Source organism: Orbicella faveolata, unplaced genomic scaffold (genome assembly GCF_042242905.1).
Source record: "Orbicella faveolata isolate gen_17 unplaced genomic scaffold, um_ofav_v1 contig_2, whole genome shotgun sequence".
NCBI classification, from domain to species: Eukaryota; Metazoa; Cnidaria; class Anthozoa; order Scleractinia; family Merulinidae; genus Orbicella; species Orbicella faveolata.
Window position 1 is genome coordinate 14,536,408 of NW_028301547.1, and position 17,883 is coordinate 14,554,290.

At 42.0% G+C, this 17,883-nt stretch overlaps 1 protein-coding gene across 3 annotated transcripts in view; it reads left to right on the plus strand.

The window, feature by feature from the left end:
* Positions 1-17,680, plus strand: part of LOC110062890 (fatty acid synthase-like) — a 30,226-nt gene extending 12,546 nt beyond the window's left edge. For all 3 annotated transcript variants that reach the window (XM_089289785.1, XM_089289786.1, XM_089289784.1), the window contains exons 3-15: positions 367-713; positions 1,565-2,150; positions 2,615-2,722; positions 3,862-5,085; positions 10,138-10,365; positions 10,534-11,551; positions 11,800-12,163; positions 12,455-12,742; positions 13,155-13,422; positions 13,934-14,212; positions 14,551-15,011; positions 15,348-15,597; positions 15,983-17,680. In XM_089289785.1, coding sequence (XP_089145911.1) covers positions 367-713; positions 1,565-2,150; positions 2,615-2,722; positions 3,862-5,085; positions 10,138-10,365; positions 10,534-11,551; positions 11,800-12,163; positions 12,455-12,742; positions 13,155-13,422; positions 13,934-14,212; positions 14,551-15,011; positions 15,348-15,597; positions 15,983-17,019 — 6,458 coding nt within the window. In that variant the 3' untranslated portion in view covers positions 17,020-17,680. The remainder of the gene's footprint in view (positions 1-366; positions 714-1,564; positions 2,151-2,614; positions 2,723-3,861; positions 5,086-10,137; positions 10,366-10,533; positions 11,552-11,799; positions 12,164-12,454; positions 12,743-13,154; positions 13,423-13,933; positions 14,213-14,550; positions 15,012-15,347; positions 15,598-15,982) is intronic.
* Positions 17,681-17,883: the final 203 nt, after the last annotated feature.

The window sequence follows — 17,883 nt, forward strand, 5'->3', positions numbered from 1 at the left end:
GCAAATTAAGTAAGAGATGACTACTGTGACCTAAGTCTGCCATAAATGGTAGTTATGAATCTTGCCATTAAGAAACCTGCACAGTTACAATTGGCAGCTGTGAATGTCACAATGCCTAGGCAGTTCACGTCAAGACTATAGGAAGTCAGAGATTGAGAAGCTGGTCACCAAAACTCTCCAGCACATGCTGTATGAAACGTAGGTAGACCAGTTGTGACAATGTTTATGTGTATGATTTACCTTCAAGTGATTCAGTGAAAATGGCCAGTTGCATACTTATAAAGTATCACAAGAATTGATTAGTGCTAATTGGTATTTTGGTGCTGATAACACAAGATTGATTACATTTCTTTCTCTTTTTTCCAGGTGTGACATACCCAAGTGGGGCAGTTCAGAAGCAACTGCTGGATCAAGTGTATGGTGAAGCCAATATTAACCCTTCAGATGTTGCATATGTTGAAGCTCATGGCACAGGCACAAAGGCTGGTGACCCTGAAGAGCTGAATGCAATCACATCTGTCTTCTGCAAGAACCGTCCTGGACCCCTGCTCATTGGCTCAGTCAAGTCTAACATGGGACATCCTGAACCAGCATCGGGACTGTGTGGAGTGACCAAGGTCTTGCTTGCCATGCAGCATGGTGTCATCCCTCCTAACCTGCACTTCAATTCTCCAAACCCTGACATCCCATCTCTTCTTGATGGAAGGCTCAAGGTAATTTGTCCTATTGTCTGAGCTGTGATCATCTAGTTGGACTTGAATGATCCTAGTATTGAATGATCCCAGCTCAAGCATTGGCCAGGTCATCATGTTGTGTTCTTGACCAAGACACCTTGTTCTTATATTGCCTCTCCCCTCCAGGAACAACTGTTCTAAGTCACACCATGCTACAGCTCTGCTCTGCTTAGCTCGTGAAAACTTAACTCAATTGTTGTTAAGAGTCCTTGCTTCTTTGGCATGAAATCTCCCATGAAGGGTAGTTGGGGAGTCAAATTATGAAACATGTCATGAAGTTTGCCTGGTTCTAGCTTTAAGATCTGTTGATGAATTGCTAGTGTGTAACCATTCAAACAAAAGCTGCGTTTATTGAGAAGTAATTCTGATAGCTGTATTGTGCAGAATACTATGTGGCTCTGAAGATTAAATTTCTCACCAAGGGTAAATGGATTGTTTTCTGTATTAGGGCTGATTAAGCATGTAAAGTTTTATTTGGTAGTTCAGGCACTTGCGGTGATTTTCTGTAACTGTACATGCATAGGAGGGGGGGGCGGGGGGGGGGGGGTTCGAGGGGTTTGAACGAACCCCCTTTGGAGGTCAATAATGGAGGACTGAAAACACAAACTGTTGATTTTCAGCTTTTAGCAAATAGTGGAGGAATGGAAAACAAACTTTGAGTGTTGCAGCATTTAAATTACCCTGCAAGAAAACGCTAAAAGTGATGCAAACACCTGTAATGTTGGGTGATGCAAACACCTTTAATGACACCCTTAATAAATTTTCCTGTCAGTACAAACACCCTTCCAAAAACCTCAGCTATGTGCCTGAACTGTGATCTCAACTTGCAGGTTGTGTCAGAACCTATGCCTTGGAAAGGTGGCCTTGTTGGAATAAACTCATTTGGATTTGGTGGATCCAATGTGCATGTTATCCTTCAGTCTCCAGAAACACCTGAGCCAGAAGTACCTGAGAAGCCCACCTTACCAATAGTGGTGCCTGCATCAGGAAGAACAGAAGAAGGTGTCAACAAAATGCTGAAATTTGCGAGAGAGAATATTGAAAGTAAAGACCTGTTATCTTTGCTGACAGAAATTTCATCAAGACCCCTCAATACCTTCACCCACAGGGGTTACGCCATCATTGGCAGTGAAAATGAGATTGAAGATATTATGAAAGTGCAATCAAACACTCGCCCCATCTGGTATGTGTTCTCGGGTATGGGCAGCCAGTGGCCTGGCATGGGAGAGAGGTTGATGCAGATCCCCACATTCTGTGAATCGATTTCCAAAACTGCGGAAATTTTGAAGGACTTTGGAGTTGACTTAGTGAAGATCATCATGGAGAGTGATGCAAACACCTATAATGACACCATCAACTCTTTTGTGGGATTAGCTTCCATTCAGATTGCACTGGTGGACTGTTTAAGAGCTTTGGGTAAGTTTTGTTTGCTTTTAAGACTGCTGTCTTTCTCATTGTGTGCCTAGTGTTTCCTCTCAATCTTGATGCTCTGCATGTTCCAAGAATGACATTTAACTACAAGAAGAATATGTTGGCCTTAATAAAACAAAGTTAGTAGGAGTAAGGTTCTGTGTTCATCACTAATTATTGTTGGATTAACCAACGCCACACATGAAGAGTAGAGCCACCCCCGGGTTTCTGGTATTTACCTTGCACCTCTTCTTATCTATCAGGGCTGTACTCTAGAAGCGCCTGGGTGCCAGAGGTGACTAACTTTTGCCTTTGGGCAACTGGAAAAACTTACTTTTTTCATTTAAGCATAAGTGCTAGGGACCTGGGATTTCATGGTTAGGAACCTTTGGGCACCTCTTAATTTTTCTTAGACCACAGCCTTGAATTCTACTGGTTTTCACCTACGATTTAATTCTGGTTCTTTTTAGGAATAACACCTGATGGAATTGTTGGACACAGTGTTGGAGAACTTGGTTGTGCTTATGCAGATGGAAGTTTTACTGCCAAAGAAGTTATTTTAGCAGCTTATTGGAGAGGTGAGTGAGTTGTTTCAATGTACCTTACAGGTAGAGGTGCTTCTCCTGTTAAGCATACAAATATGGCTTGTCAATACGTCATTTACCATAATATTGTATAGTTTTAGTCATCTTGTCAGGGCTTGACACTTACTTTTCCCTCAACTTGCCAGTATGGAAAGTACACTTGAAAATTTCCAGAAGACAAGGAAGCATATTTTTTACTAGCCATAATCAATGAATGTAATAAAGTTTAATTTAGCAAATGTTTTGTCTTGAGCACTTCAATTATTCATTAGTCATTAAAATTGGGACGCCTTGCTCTTGGCCCACTGTTCCACCAAGTTTTCAGTGCAGGGAGTGGGTCAAAGTCAGTAACAGGAGGACCTTTGTATTTTTCCTGTGATGTCGACTCTCTGTTCTGTTCCTTCTTGGCTGTCTGCAGGAATAGCACTTTGAACTTCATCGCGAGTGCGTGAAAAACCAAAACTAAAAAGGCTCATGATTGTTGATCGATGACAGATTCCTCAAAATGGCTGATCACATTTCTCATCCCCAGACCTACTTGCTGTTGCATCGTCCATGTTGTACCCAGTCTTCCTATGCCAGGAGTACGCGTGCAGATTTTGTGGATATTCTTGTGTTCCGAAATGGAGTTATTCTTGTATATTTATTTATTTATTTATTACTATTTATTTTTTACCTGGCTGTTTTAACACCAAAAACTACTTTCCAAACTTTAGAAAACCACTTACCTTATCGGACAAGTATTTTTGGTTGATTTTGTTTTTTTACTTTCCACTCAACTTATTTTACTCTCCAACGGTGAACAGGTAAGTGTTAGTGTCGAGCCCTGCTTGTATTTCTTAGGAGGGAACATAACTTTACCAGCCCCACAGCTTTTATTAGGTTCCCTGGCCATTTTTTCTCTATTTTTTGCACACTTTGATAATTGTAATTGTATCTTTTTATGGCAAATAAAATAAAATAAGATAAAATAAAATATTTAAAATATTTAAATTCAACATTTGTTACTGGGTAATATTTTGCTGAATAGCTATTGTTCTTTGGTCAATTTTCTGAGACCTGAAAGAAGTTTAAAACAACATACATTAAGTATTTATTTCAACAAATCCTGATGCAATTCGTTATTTGTCAAGGTCGTTGTGTCCAGGAAGCCAAACTTCCTGCCGGAGCCATGGCTGCTGTGGGTCTGACATGGGAAGAAGCTAAGAAAAGGTGCCCTGAAGGTGTGCATCCAGCCTGTCATAATGCTGTGGATACTGTCACCATTTCTGGTGATGCTGCTGCTGTTAGCAATTTTGTACAAGAGTTAAAGAATGAAGAAATCTTTGCCAAGGAAGTCCACACTTCAGGTGTGGCATTCCATTCAAAGTATATGGCTCTCATTGCCCCAACACTTAAGGAATCTCTGGTGAAATTCATCGTTCCCAAGAAGAGGTCATCACGTTGGATGAGTACATCCATTCCTGAAGATAAGTGGGATACCGAGCTGGCTAAGTACTCCTCGGCCGATTACCATGTGAACAATTTAGTCAGCCCAGTTCTGTTCCAAGAGGCCTTAGCAAAGGTCCCAGATGACGCTGTTGTCATTGAAATTGCTCCACACTGTCTTCTGCAAGCCATCCTTAAAAGATCCCTCAACCCACACACTGTCAACATCCCTCTGATGAAGAGAAAGCATCCAAACAACTTGGAGTTCTTCTTGACAGGCCTTGGGAAATTGTACGCAAGTGGAATCGACTATGACCCAACTCTGATCACAACAACCAAGGCAGCTTTTCCAGTGCATATCTCAACACCCTCCATTGCTCCACACATAGGATGGGACCATTCTCAGGAATGGGATGTCCCTTCATCTGCTGATTTCCAGTTTAACAGCAGTGGTGGAACAGCAACGTCATGCAACTTTGAGATCGACATATCACCATCTTCAACAACAGACAAGTACCTTGAAGGGCATTGTATTGATGGGCGAGTTCTCTTCCCTGCTACTGGTTATTTGGTGTTAGCATGGAAGACCCTTGCCAAATCTGCTGGTCTTCTTTTAGAGCACGCGCCAGTGGCCTTTGAAGATGTAACCATCCACAGGGCTATCATTCTGCCAAAGACAGGCACCGTCACCCTGACAGTTCATCTCATGCCAGCTTCCAACAAGTTTGACGTGTCTGAAGGAGAAAGTCTGGTAGTGTCTGGCAAGATCTTTATGCCAGAGTTGCCTGCATTGAGTGAAGACTTTAAGGATGCTCGCCCGGTTGAAGACGAGGTGCATCTGACAGCAGACTGTATCTACAAAGAGCTCAGGCTGCGTGGTTATGACTATGGACCCACCTTCCAAGGAATACTGGGAGCAAACAGCTCGGGTATGTTCAAAGTTTCTGATTATAGTGAAACTCCGTTAATCCGGTCAACAACGGGCCACAAAAATGTGGCCGTATTAACGGGATGGCCGTATTAAAGGGGTTCTTTAAATAAGACCAGTGAGACAACTCAGATAGTCCAGAGCGCAATTGATAGCTCATACAGTAGTCCCATAAGTACTCACCCCTGCTCGGTTCACTTCCGGTTTGTGTCTACCTTGGTAGTCTGCTACGGCTTTTCCCCTTTGCAGTGTGTATGTTTCAAGGTTGTATTTTAATTCACGGTCCAAAAATTACGCACAAATTAATTACTACTGGTGTTTTACGTTGATTTTCGTTCATTTTAAATTCAATAATACGCTGAAGCAGCAAACGTGACAATTTAGCTCTTCACGCCAACTTTGTAACTTGATATTTTTGTTTTCCTCGCAAAGGCATGTAATATGAAACCCTTGTTTTCTCCAAAACATACGGAAGATGTCCTTGTTTTTTGGAGAAAAATGAACGTTGAACATCTGATGTAGTGATGAAGAAACGGAACAGAAACGATGTTGTTTTACTAAAAATGCAAATTTTTACCGATGAACAAGAACTAATTTAATTATCAGATAGTCACGAAATACCACTTTCTTTTTCTGTTGCCACCTTTGTTGTTAACAATAAAACAATTCAAAATTAACACACAACGATATTGATGGCTGAGAAGTATTTCAACGAAAAGTATTGAAGATAAACAGCGTTACTTGGCCAATATGAATGAGTCTCCTCAAAGACTGATTAAATTAATTTGCGCTTTCATTAGGTGCCACGGCGTCTGCAGCAATATTTGAGCATTTTCCTGGTTTCTTTTGTTACAAATTTACAATTTGCGGAGTATTAAAGCCACTAACTTGGGAACTTTTTGGTCTCTCTTACAGACACAATTAAGGCAAGAAATAAACAAGCCGCTAAGGAGAAGCAATACATTTGAACCCTGACAAGCACACTATTGTAGATTGAAAACAGCAGATGATATTTGTTGAACCGACCTGTTTGTAATTCTAAAAGCTACGCAGCCACAGTAACGTTTCACTTTTGCAATAAAAAGGGACAATTGGCGCTACCTGAAAAATAACTGCCGTCCTTGGTCACATGACATGATATATAAAATACCGTGTGGAAAGATAGTGTATAACACTAACGATGCTAGAACGCATGCGTCTTACATGTTGAGCTCTACCATAAGGAAAACCATTCAACATTTGTTCGTGATTCCGTGTGCAATGTATCCTTCACCTAATTAGAAGCCACGAACGCTAACTAATCTACGCATGCGTTTAGGGCAAATTAGTTTTGTTCTAAGGAGAATGGTACCACAAGGAGAGCAAGGGGTTACCTGAAACAAATATATATAGCTTTGCGATATTCAAAGCTAAGTGACGGTAATGAAATGTGTTTTACGTAGAGTACACATGTACCTTTCCCACCCTACTCCCACTACTTCGTTGCCTCTAGACTAATTAATTAATTGAAATTAATTAATTAAACGAACATTTAAGTTTACACCTTAGCGCCATAGCGTTATAGGGCCATAGGGCCATAGGGCCATAGGGCCTTAGTTCCTTAGCGGCAGGCAGCTCCACAACCATCCCCATAGTGCACTCTGCACTAACTAGTGAGACAATCTCAGATAGTGCAGAGCGCAATTGATAGCTCTGATACAGTAGTCCCATAAGTACTCACCCCTGCTCGGTTCACTTCCGGTTTGTGTCTACCTTGGTAGTCTGCTACGGCTTTTCCCCTTTGCAGTGTGTATGTTTCAAGGTTGCATTTTCATTCAAGGTCCAAATATTACGCACAAATTAATTACTACTGGTGCTTTAAGTTGATTTTCGTTCATTTTAAATTCAACAATACGCTGAAGCAGCAAACGTGACAATTTAGCTCTTCACGCCAACTTTGTAACTTGATACTTTTGTTTTCCTCGCAAAGCCATGTAATATGAAACCCCTGTTTTCTCCAAAACATACGGAAGATGTCCTTGTTTTTTGGAGATAAATGAAAGAAAGTTAAATATCTGATGTAGTGATGAAGAAACGGAACAGAGACGATGTTTTACTAAAAATGCAAATTTTTACCGATGAACAAGAACTAATTTAATTATCAGATAGTCACGAAATACCACTTTCTTTTTCTGTTGCCACCTTTGTTGTTAACAATAAAACAATTCAAAATTAACACACAACGATATTGATGGCTGAGAAGCTTTTCAACGAAAAGTATTGAAGATAAACAGCGCTACTTGGCCGATATGAATGAGTCTCCTCAAAGACTGGTTAAATTAATTTGAACTTTCATTAGGTGCCACGGCGTCTGCAGCAATATTTGAGCATTTTCCTGGTTTCTTTTGTTACAAATTCACAATTTGCGGAGTATTAAAGCCACTAACTTGAGAACTTTTTGGTCTCTCTTACAGACACAATTAAGGCAAGAAATAAACAAGTCGCTAAGGAGAAGCAATATATTTGAATCCTGACAAGCACACTATTGTAGATTGAAAACAGCAGATGATATTTGTTGAACCGACCTGTTTGTAATTCTAAAAGCTACGCAGCCACAGTAACGTTTCACTTTTGCAATAAAAAGGGACAATTGGCGCTACCTGAAAAATAACTGCCGTCCTTGGTCACATGACACGATATATAAAATACTGCGTGTAAAGATAGTGTATAACACTAACAATGCTAGAACGCATGCGTCTTACATGTTGAGCTCTACCATAAGGAAAACCACTCAACATTTGTGCGTGATTCCGTATGCCATGTATCCTTCACCTAATATAGAAGCCACGAACCCTAACTAATCTACGCATGCGTTTAGGGCAAATTAGTTTTGTTCTAAGGAGAATGGTACCACAAGGAGAGCAAGGGGTTACCTGAAACAAATATATAGCTTTGCGATGTTCAAAGTTAAGCGACGGCGATGGAATGTGTTTTACGTAGAGTACACATGTACCTTTCCCACCCTACTCCCACTACTTCGTTGCCTCTAGACTAATTAATTAATTGAAATTAATTAATGAAACAAACATTAAAGTTTACACCTTAGCGCCATAGGGCCATAGCGCCATAGCGCCATAGCGCCTTAGTTCCTTAGCGGCAGGCAACCCCCATAACCATCCCAATAGTGCACTCTGCACTAAAAATGACTAACTGAGCTTTTGTTCAGGTCAAAATGAATGGCCGTAATAACGAGGTGGCCGTAAGGCGGGTTTCCCTTGTTATTTGGATTTTTAGTGCAGAGTGCACTATTGGGATGGTTATGGGGGTTGCCTGCCGCTAAGGAACTAAGGCGCTATGGCGCTATGGCGATATGGCACTATGGCACTATGGCCCTATGGCGCTAAGGTGTAAACTTTAATGTTTGTTTAATTAATTAATTTCAATTAATTAATTAGTCTAGAGGCAACGAAGTAGTGGGAGTAGGGTGGGAAAGGTACATGTGTACTCTACGTAAAACACATTCCATCGCCGTCGCTTAACTTTGAACATCGCAAAGCTATATATTTGTTTCAGGTAACCCCTTGCTCTCCTTGTGGTACCATTCTCCTTAGAACAAAACTAATTTGCCCTAAACGCATGCGTAGATTAGTTAGGGTTCGTGGCTTCTATATTAGGTGAAGGATACATTGCATACGGAATCACGCACAAATGTTGAGTGGTTTTCCTTATGGTAGAGCTCAACATGTAAGACGCATGCGTTCTAGCATCGTTAGTGTTATACACTATCTTTAGACGCAGTATTTTATATATCGTGTCATGTGACCAAGGACGGCAGTTATTTTTCAGGTAGCGCCAATTGTCCCTTTTTATTGCAAAAGTGAAACGTTACTGTGGCTGCGTAGCTTTTAGAATTACAAACAGGTCGGTTCAACAAATATCATCTGCTGTTTTCAATCTACAATAGTGTGCTTGTCAGGATTCAAATATATTGCTTCTCCTTAGCGATTTGTTTATTTCTTGCCTTAATTGTGTCTGTAAGAGAGACCAAAAAGTTCTCAAGTTAGTGGCTTTAATACTCCGCAAATTGTGAATTTGTAACAAAAGAAACCAGGAAAATGCTCAAATATTGCTGCAGACGCCGTGGCACCTAATGAAAGTTCAAATTAATTTAATCAGTCTTTGAGGAGACTCATTCATATCGGCCAAGTAGCGTTGTTTATCTTCAATACTTTTCGTTGAAAAGCTTCTCAGCCATCAATATCGTTGTGTGTTAATTTTGAATTGTTTTATTGTTAACAACAAAGGTGGCAACAGAAAAAGAAAGTGGTATTTCGTGACTATCTGATAATTAAATTAGTTCTTGTTCATCGGTAAAAATGTGCATTTTTAGTAAAACATCGTCTCTGTTCCGTTTCTTCATCACTACATCAGATATTTAACTTTCTTTCATTTATCTCCAAAAAACAAGGACATCTTCCGTATGTTTTGGAGAAAACAGGGGTTTCATATTACATGGCTTTGCGAGGAAAACAAAAGTATCAAGTTACAAAGTTGGCGTGAAGAGCTAAATTGTCACGTTTGCTGCTTCAGCGTATTGTTGAATTTAAAATGAACGAAAATCAACTTAAAGCACCAGTAGTAATTAATTTGTGCGTAATGTTTGGACCTTGAATGAAAATGCAACCTTGAAACATACACACTGCAAAGGGGAAAAGCCGTAGCAGACTACCAAGGTAGACACAAACCGGAAGTGAACCGAGCAGGGGTGAGTACTTATGGGACTACTGTATCAGAGCTATCAATTGCGCTCTGCACTATCTGAGATTGTCTCACTAGTTATGAATGGGAAGTAATCAAGGGTCCGAATACCAGTAATTCACTGGGTAGTCTAGATGTCGTAAAATCACATTGTAACCCTGAGTAGTACTCATGCTAGTGATAATTCACAAATTAAAGTAGATGTGCATTTTCCTTCCATGAATACAGTAAATATTCATTCCTTGATACAAATTGAAGGAATCCTTCAGTGGTGCATACCAATACGTTGCTTACCTTGGCCGTTTTTGTATTTTAGGCACAAAGGGTGAGCTTAAGTGGACAGGCGAGTGGGTGTCATTCCTTGACACAATGCTCCAGTTGTCTGTCTTGAGACTTCCTGGACGTGGATTGAGGTTGCCTACCAGGATACGTTCATTACGTATTGATCCCTCCATCCATTTGGAGAAAGCAAAGGAAGGCACGTGTGAGGTGAAGGTTGATCCAAAGATGGACATGGTTGTGGCTGGTGGTGTAGAGCTCAAAGGTAAGTGGTGACAAGAATTATTTTAAAGTGGAAAGCGCATTTCGAGCTATGAATTTAGCGATAATTAGTCTGTTAATCTGTTAATCAAACATAATAGTTTGTAACATCATCCCCGGAATTCTGCCGTTTGAAAATCATAACCGAACGTTTTTATCCTCGATTTGGCAGGCCTTCATGCAACTGTAGCACCAAGGAGACAAGATGGTCAAGCTCCCGTCCTAGAAAAGTTCACGTTTGTTCCATACATTGATGGGCCAACTCCCAAAGAATCTAGCATGGACGGCATCAGCAAAGAAGGTCTCTTCAACGCTATACAAGAGGGCCCGCTCTTGAAAGTCATGCTGGACACCGTCATCGAGAACAAGATCGGAACCAACTTGAAAATCTGTGAGGTGGGTGCCGCAGAAGGGAAGGTGTTTTCATGCGCTGTGCCTTTGCTAAGTCTTCATCCACTGGTTCAGTTGAGCTATACAGCGACGGACAAGACTGAAGATCTTGTGGCTACTATCACCGAAGCTGCCTCTGATGATACCATCGACGTCTGCGCTTGGGACGTAGCCAAGAAACCTCCTGGTGGTGTGAACAAGAGTGACCTTGTCATCGCCTCAAATTTGATTCACCAGACATCTGATCTCTCCAGTGCTTTGGAGAACATTAAGTCAGCCCTCGGACCGCGAGGTTTTCTCCTCCTGCACGAGGTTACAGCTAGCCTAGAGACGGCTCGAGCAATTTTTGGGAAGAACGGCTTTACCCCTAGCGGACAAGAGCAAAAGTACTTCTTAACCGATCAACAGTGGGTGAAAACGTTAGAGGCTGTTGGACTCAGTGTTGTGTCGCTGAAAAAGCTTGGCTCTGTGTCAACTCTTCTTCTCTGTAGGTTCACCAACAATGCAGAAGAAAAGCCAGTCTTCTTCGATGTGGATGATTCTTTCGAGTTCGTACCACTGCTTCAAACCGCCCTTGCCTCAAACGACAAGACGCCCATCTGGCTTGGTTGTTTCACCTCATCCCCCACTGGAATAGTCGGAATGACAAACTGCCTTCGACAGGAGATGGGTGGGGAGAAAATTCGTTGTCTCTTTGCTCGTCCTGAAATGAAAGGCAAAGTGATGGAACAGTTTGAAGCTCTCAAGAAGTTGGACTTGGTCATGAATGTGTTTGAAGACGGCAAATTTGGCTCCTACAGGTGAGTGAAACTTCTTAACACACACAAGATTCACACCAGTTCTGTATTATTTATTAAAATATTTAGTATTATTACACAAGTAAAGAACAACAACAAATCTTGAAATTATTGTGATACAAATCATCAATATGGTCCCATGACACAAAGAGGTCAAGCGTTGCGTTACTACCGTGACGATGGAGACTAGTAAACAAAGTTTATATAGTTATCCCTCATTGCTCATCACTCTTTGTGGACTTTGTTTTTAGGCATGTTCTGATGGAGGACTCTTCAAGCGCCATTGAAGAAACCGAGCATGCGTACGTGAATGTGCTGACGCGCGGAGATCTCTCCTCTCTGCGTTGGATCGCTTCTCACCTGAAATACGCCCCGGGATCCCATGGAACCACGGAATTGTGTACAGTCAACTATACTTCACTGAACTTCCGTGACATTATGCTCGCTACAGGCAAACTACCACCCGATGCTCTCCCAGGTGACCTTGCGCACCAGGACTGTATTCTGGGCATGGAATTTTCTGGAAGGAATCAGAAGCGCGAGAGGATCATGGGATTGCTGCCTGCACAGGCTCTGGCGACCACGGTTGTGGCAGATCAGCGGTTTACTTGGAAGGTTAGTAGCGTGGTTTTATAGGAAAAATCTAACCTCGATTCCTGGATCTCTCTCATATGCCTCCCTTGTCGTTTAGTGGGAAAAATCTTGATGTTAAAGTCATCTATGTACAGAGCAACTTTTGTTCCCTGATTGCCATTTTTGTCTTGCCCATTGAGATTGTGGTGATACATCGAGACATAAGCTCTTTAATGATCATTTTCTTTAATCTCATTACCTGTCTGCTTTACAATGTATTGATAGTGGAAGAAGAAATAAGATTTAAGTCTTTCTTCCTTATTTCATTGACAGGTACCGAAAGACTGGACCCTTGTACAAGCTGCTTCTGTTCCAGTGGTATACTCCACAGCTTACTACGCCCTGAATGTCCGCGCCAACCTCAGGCCTGGAGAATCTGTCCTCATTCACTCTGGATCAGGAGGAGTTGGTCAGGCTGCCATCTCCATCTGTCTCAAGATGGGCTGTGAAGTGTTCACGACTGTAGGAACGAAGGACAAGAGGGAATACCTGATGGCGACCTTCCCAGATCTGAAACCAGGAAACATCGGAAACTCTCGGGACTTGTCGTTTGAACAAATGGTAAGTTATGCAACATTTGTAGATCAGATATCGTTTTTTTTTCTCATGAGACTGTGCTACCTCCCTGAAGCTTTGAAACCTTTTATGACTGTCGTTAAACTAAACTAAGGCAAAGCACATGGACAAACTAGAAAGCGTGAATATAAAATAATCAGAACTCTGGGCATAGACCAAGAACGGCTTTCGGCAAAGCTTGCTTTATAAACCAACCGGAATCTGCAGCAAAACGTATATCTGGTGAAAAGCGCGGGAAATGTTGTGTTAGCCAGACTAGTTTTGGTCTCTGATTTGATTGGCTAAAAAGCGTCTTTTTTTTTTCGATTCGTCAGAGTTTCCCAAGCACATTACAGAGCTCAGCACCTCAAAACACTTCCAACAAGCTTTGTAATTTGTATTCCTTAATCATTTCCAGGTTATGCATGGTACAAATGGCCGTGGAGTCCAGGTTGTACTCAACTCTCTTGCTGAGGAGAAGTTGCAAGCTAGTCTTCGTTGCTTGGCTCGTCATGGACGATTCCTGGAAATCGGAAAATACGATCTGTCAAACAACACTCCGCTGGGAATGGCTTTGTTTCTCAAAAACGTGTCGTTCCATGGAATATTGTTAGATGCCATTTTCGAGGAGGGCAACCCGGAGTGGACTCAAGTGTCAGAACTTCTCACTAATGGAATCAAGTCAGGTAAATGCAATCCATTATTTTGTTCTTTATTCTTACGATGAGCACTCGAACGTTTCTAAACTTTATTCCATTTTCTGGTTTATTTGACATCGGGAGAGTTAGCGTACTTCAAAGGATTTAGGATCTCCTGTGCGGTACATTACACGTGAAAGTACCTCGCACAACAGCGTTCATTTGAGTGGTCACAAACTGTGGTCTCATCCCCAGAGCTGAAGGATCAAACCACTTTAACAGCAGAAAAAAATAGCACCACATGAAAGTTACGCTCAGTGGCGTTCATTTGAACGATCACACTTAAGGATTTCTTAGACAGACCTAAAAGGTAAAACAACCATGTGAACCAGAATAAAAGAATTGTTCAATAACTCTCATTAGAAAGGGTCATTCCGTAACAACAATTTCATACAGTGACTGTAAAGTTTGAACCACGTTTCTGAACTCTTTCCCTTGACTCTAAATGGAAATTGTCTAGGATTGTAGAACTTACGTTGTTTTGGTGTTGTGTTAACAGGAGCAGTACGGCCTCTGAAAACCACAGTCTTCGACCGCGATGAAATTGAGCCCGCGTTCCGTTTCATGGCCCAAGGCAAACACATTGGCAAAGTGGTCATCCAGGTCAGACCGGAAGACGAGTCCAAGTCAGTGGTCAAACTTGTGGCACATGCGCGAAGCATGTGTGATCCCCGGAAGAGCTATGTGGTCACTGGTGGCCTGGGTGGCTTTGGACTGGAACTTGCCCATTGGTTGGTAGAGAGAGGTGCCCGCAATCTGGTTCTTACAAGTCGAAGAGGTATGCGAACTGTTTTTATTTAAAGTACCGTTTCTAAACCCTCATGACGCTGTAGTAAAAAGAAGAGAAATAGACGTTTTCATAGAAACTCTTGGCGCGTGGAGTTGGCCAGCGTTTACAAAGGTTCCTCTCTTTTACAGTTTATCGAAAAGAAGAAAAGAATTATTTTTATGTTTTACAGGAAGTTGCTAGAGGAGTGTTGACTGGATTTATATGGAAGAAAGAAACACGCTGCTAAATTGCATTGAGTTAATTCTTTGACATCAGTTTACAAACATTAATCCCTCTGTTATGGGTTTCTTGTTTTTGCACGTATTGACAAACTTGTTTGGTTTCAGGCATCCGCACTGGTTACCAGGCTCGTCGTGTCAAAGTATGGCAGGAAATGGGCGTCAAAGTCCTGTCACTCACTGATGACGTAGGCACGAAAGAGGGCGCTACGTGTATCGTGAAAAAAGCTCGTAAACTTGGTCCCTTGGGAGGAATCTTTCATCTGGCGGTGGTGCTGAAAGATGGCTTGTTCGAGAATCAGACTATCGAAGCTTTCCAGGCTGTCAGCAAACCGAAGTACCACGGAACGATTTATCTTGACCAGTTGACACGAGAAAAAGATGTAGCCAAAGATCTTCACTGGTTCGTGGTGTTTTCGTCTGTGTCCAGTGGTCGTGGTAATGCTGGACAGGCCAATTATGGATTTGCCAACTCGGCCATGGAGAGGATCTGCGAGGAGCGTGTGAAGAGTGGCCTGCCTGGTGTGGCTATTCAGTGGGGTGCTATTGGAGATGTTGGTTTAATTCAGGTGCAACATTCTAGTACATTCATTATACAGAATGCGGGAAAGGAGGAGAGGGAGGAGAAGAATGAGATCGAGTGGCTGGGGTAAACATGACCAGTCGCTTCTGTCATCCGATCTCTGACACAATTGTCACTGGACACTTCTTTGCGTGCGTTTAATGAATTAACAGTTAAGCGAAGCACGAGGTGGTGAAAGTAGTCAATGGTTCACATTTTTTTGTGTCAAGAAACATCTTTCACCTGCATGAAGGTGACTGAGAGTGTACAAACATGCTGGTACATAGTTCAACAACTTCCGCATTTCAAGCTGAAATATTAACGGATAGTCTGTTTGTTGCAGGATACCATGGGTGGCTCAAACGAAACTGTCATTGGTGGTACGCTACCACAGCGCATGAGCAGCTGCTTAGCTGTCCTGGATAGATTCTTATCGCAGGCTCACCCAGTGATGTCCTCGTACGTACTGGCATCAAAGATAACGACTAAGGGAGACAAGGGGTCTGGATCCGACCTGGTTGGAGCCGTTGCGCACATTCTCGGAGTCAAAGATATTTCGACTATAAACCCCGACACGACGCTAGCTGATCTAGGTGAGTTCATTTTAAATACGTTTGGCTTCAACAAGCCAGTAAATATAACAGACATTCTGGACGTGCTTGGATATCGCGGGATAAATTTCTGCCCTTTCTTAGTCATTTCAAATGCAGTGACTTGAAAGATAGTGTATCCTTCAAAATCGAACCGTAGGTAATTGTAGGGGATACAGAGTACCTGGGTTTAAACATTGAAGAAAAAACTCGCAAAGCTAATGAATGCTTGCGCTTTCGAGTTTCGTCGTTGGACTCCTTCACACGCAAGGAGTTTTGACTCTGGGGGAGGAAGTTAGGGGGAAGGGGGAGGGGTTCAAGAATTGTAAAGGGTTCTACTTAGTTAACTATGGTGTTGTAACACTCAATTATATTAATTTCTCTTTAGGTCTGGATTCTCTTATGGGAGTTGAAGTTCGTCAGACCTTGGAACGAGACTTCGATATTCAGATGAGCATGAAAGACGTGCGCCTGTTGACAGTGAACAAAATGCGAGACCTGATAAGTGGTGGTTCACCCAAGGAAACTGATGAGGGAGCAGATAGAGGAAGGAACTCTGAAGAAGCCAAACTTGAGATTAGCCTTCCAGAGATAGGCATGCAGTCTTTAGTTCACTTGAACGACGTGAAGAACCATCAGAAACCACTCTTTGTGATCCACAACATCAACGGTACTGTGGAACCTTTACGTACCCTTGCTAGGAATCTCTCTTGTCCCGTGTTTGGTCTGCAATACACTGTTACCTCCCCCAAGGACTCCATCCAGTCTCTCTCTGCCAGCTACATCCAGTGCATACGGGATATTGTTTCCCAGGGCCCTTACCGTTTGGCTGGCTACTCGTTTGGAGCGTGCGTGGCTATCGAGATGGCACTGCAACTCGAGAAGACAAACGAAGTTGAGAGTTTAATATTGTTGGATGGATCCCACAAGTACGTGGAAGCCCGTACAATTTGGCACCGAAACAGGCTCACTGTGGGGCAAGGATCCTGGGAGTCGAGTGCTGTGGCAGAGGGGCTTTGTACCTTGGCCCCTCAATACGCCCCCATCGACAAGGTGAAGCTCCTGGAAGCGCTTCAGAGGGAGACGTCCATTGAGAAACAGGTACAACTGACAGCGAGCGCCATCGCTGAGGCTAAGCCAATACTGAACAAGGAAACCATTGCAACGTTCATCTCGTGCTTTATGGCTCTGCTGCGCATGGGCGAGGAGTACAAGGTGACTTCGCGTCTCCGTGGCAAAGTTCATCTCATTCGCGCCAAAACTGTGGACGAGATGGGCAAGAGTCTTGGTGACGACTTCAGTCTAAGAGATGTCTGCGACGGCGGTGTGGCCCTGAGTTGGGTGGATGGAGATCACGAGTCGTTCCTTCAGAATGAGAGCGCTGTCGAGACGGCGAATATAATCACCAAGGCTTGGAGCAATTGAACTTGATTGACATTTCTAGGACAATAATGTTGAAGTGAAGAATACACGACCTTTCTTTAGAAAGAGACCGACAGAAGAAAAGACATTGCTTTGCGAGAAAACTGTACGCCAATATTCAAAGTAGAACAGTTACAGTTATTTTTTAGTTTAAATGAGTGCTGCTAACAGCATTCGACTTAGTTTGTCTTCACCCAGACTAGAAATTAATGGTCTCTCAGAATGACACTACTGATCTTTTGCCGTTGGTTGACCATTTCAAATGCGTCGTAAATATTTTGTTAGCAATTTCGTTTCACATTTTTCCAAATTTACACGGCGGAGATCGGAACAAATATAAATGTGTGGTCTTCAGTCTAAAAAATCGGGGATTGACTTTGGGGTGTTGTAAATAAATATCATATGATAGTAATCTATTATTCTTTGAATTAAATTATATTTCAGCTATTTCAGATATTTGACACAAAAAAATGAAACACAAAAATAAAATTATTATTCTGGAGTATTTAATAGGTGCTATTTACAGGGTCTTCGTGTCGCAGTTAATTTATCGGTTTAAGTACAAATGGACAGTAATAATTGTTTTCCTGTAGGTACGTGAATGTTAAAGTAGAGACTGAATTTAGTAAATAAATTACGCTCTTTAAAGAGTAATTTTGACGTGCTTGATGTCTCGTTCTCACTGAGTTGAATAGCTTTGCCGAATGCAGTCCATACTAAAAATAAATTGTGTCAAGATCAAATTAGCATTTAAATTCAGCTGCCATTTTCTGACTAGTCGAAACGACCACGAGAATTAGTTCCTGAAACATAATATATGTCGCCTATAACTTACAAGCAAAGACTGTACCAGAGCTGCCTACTTTC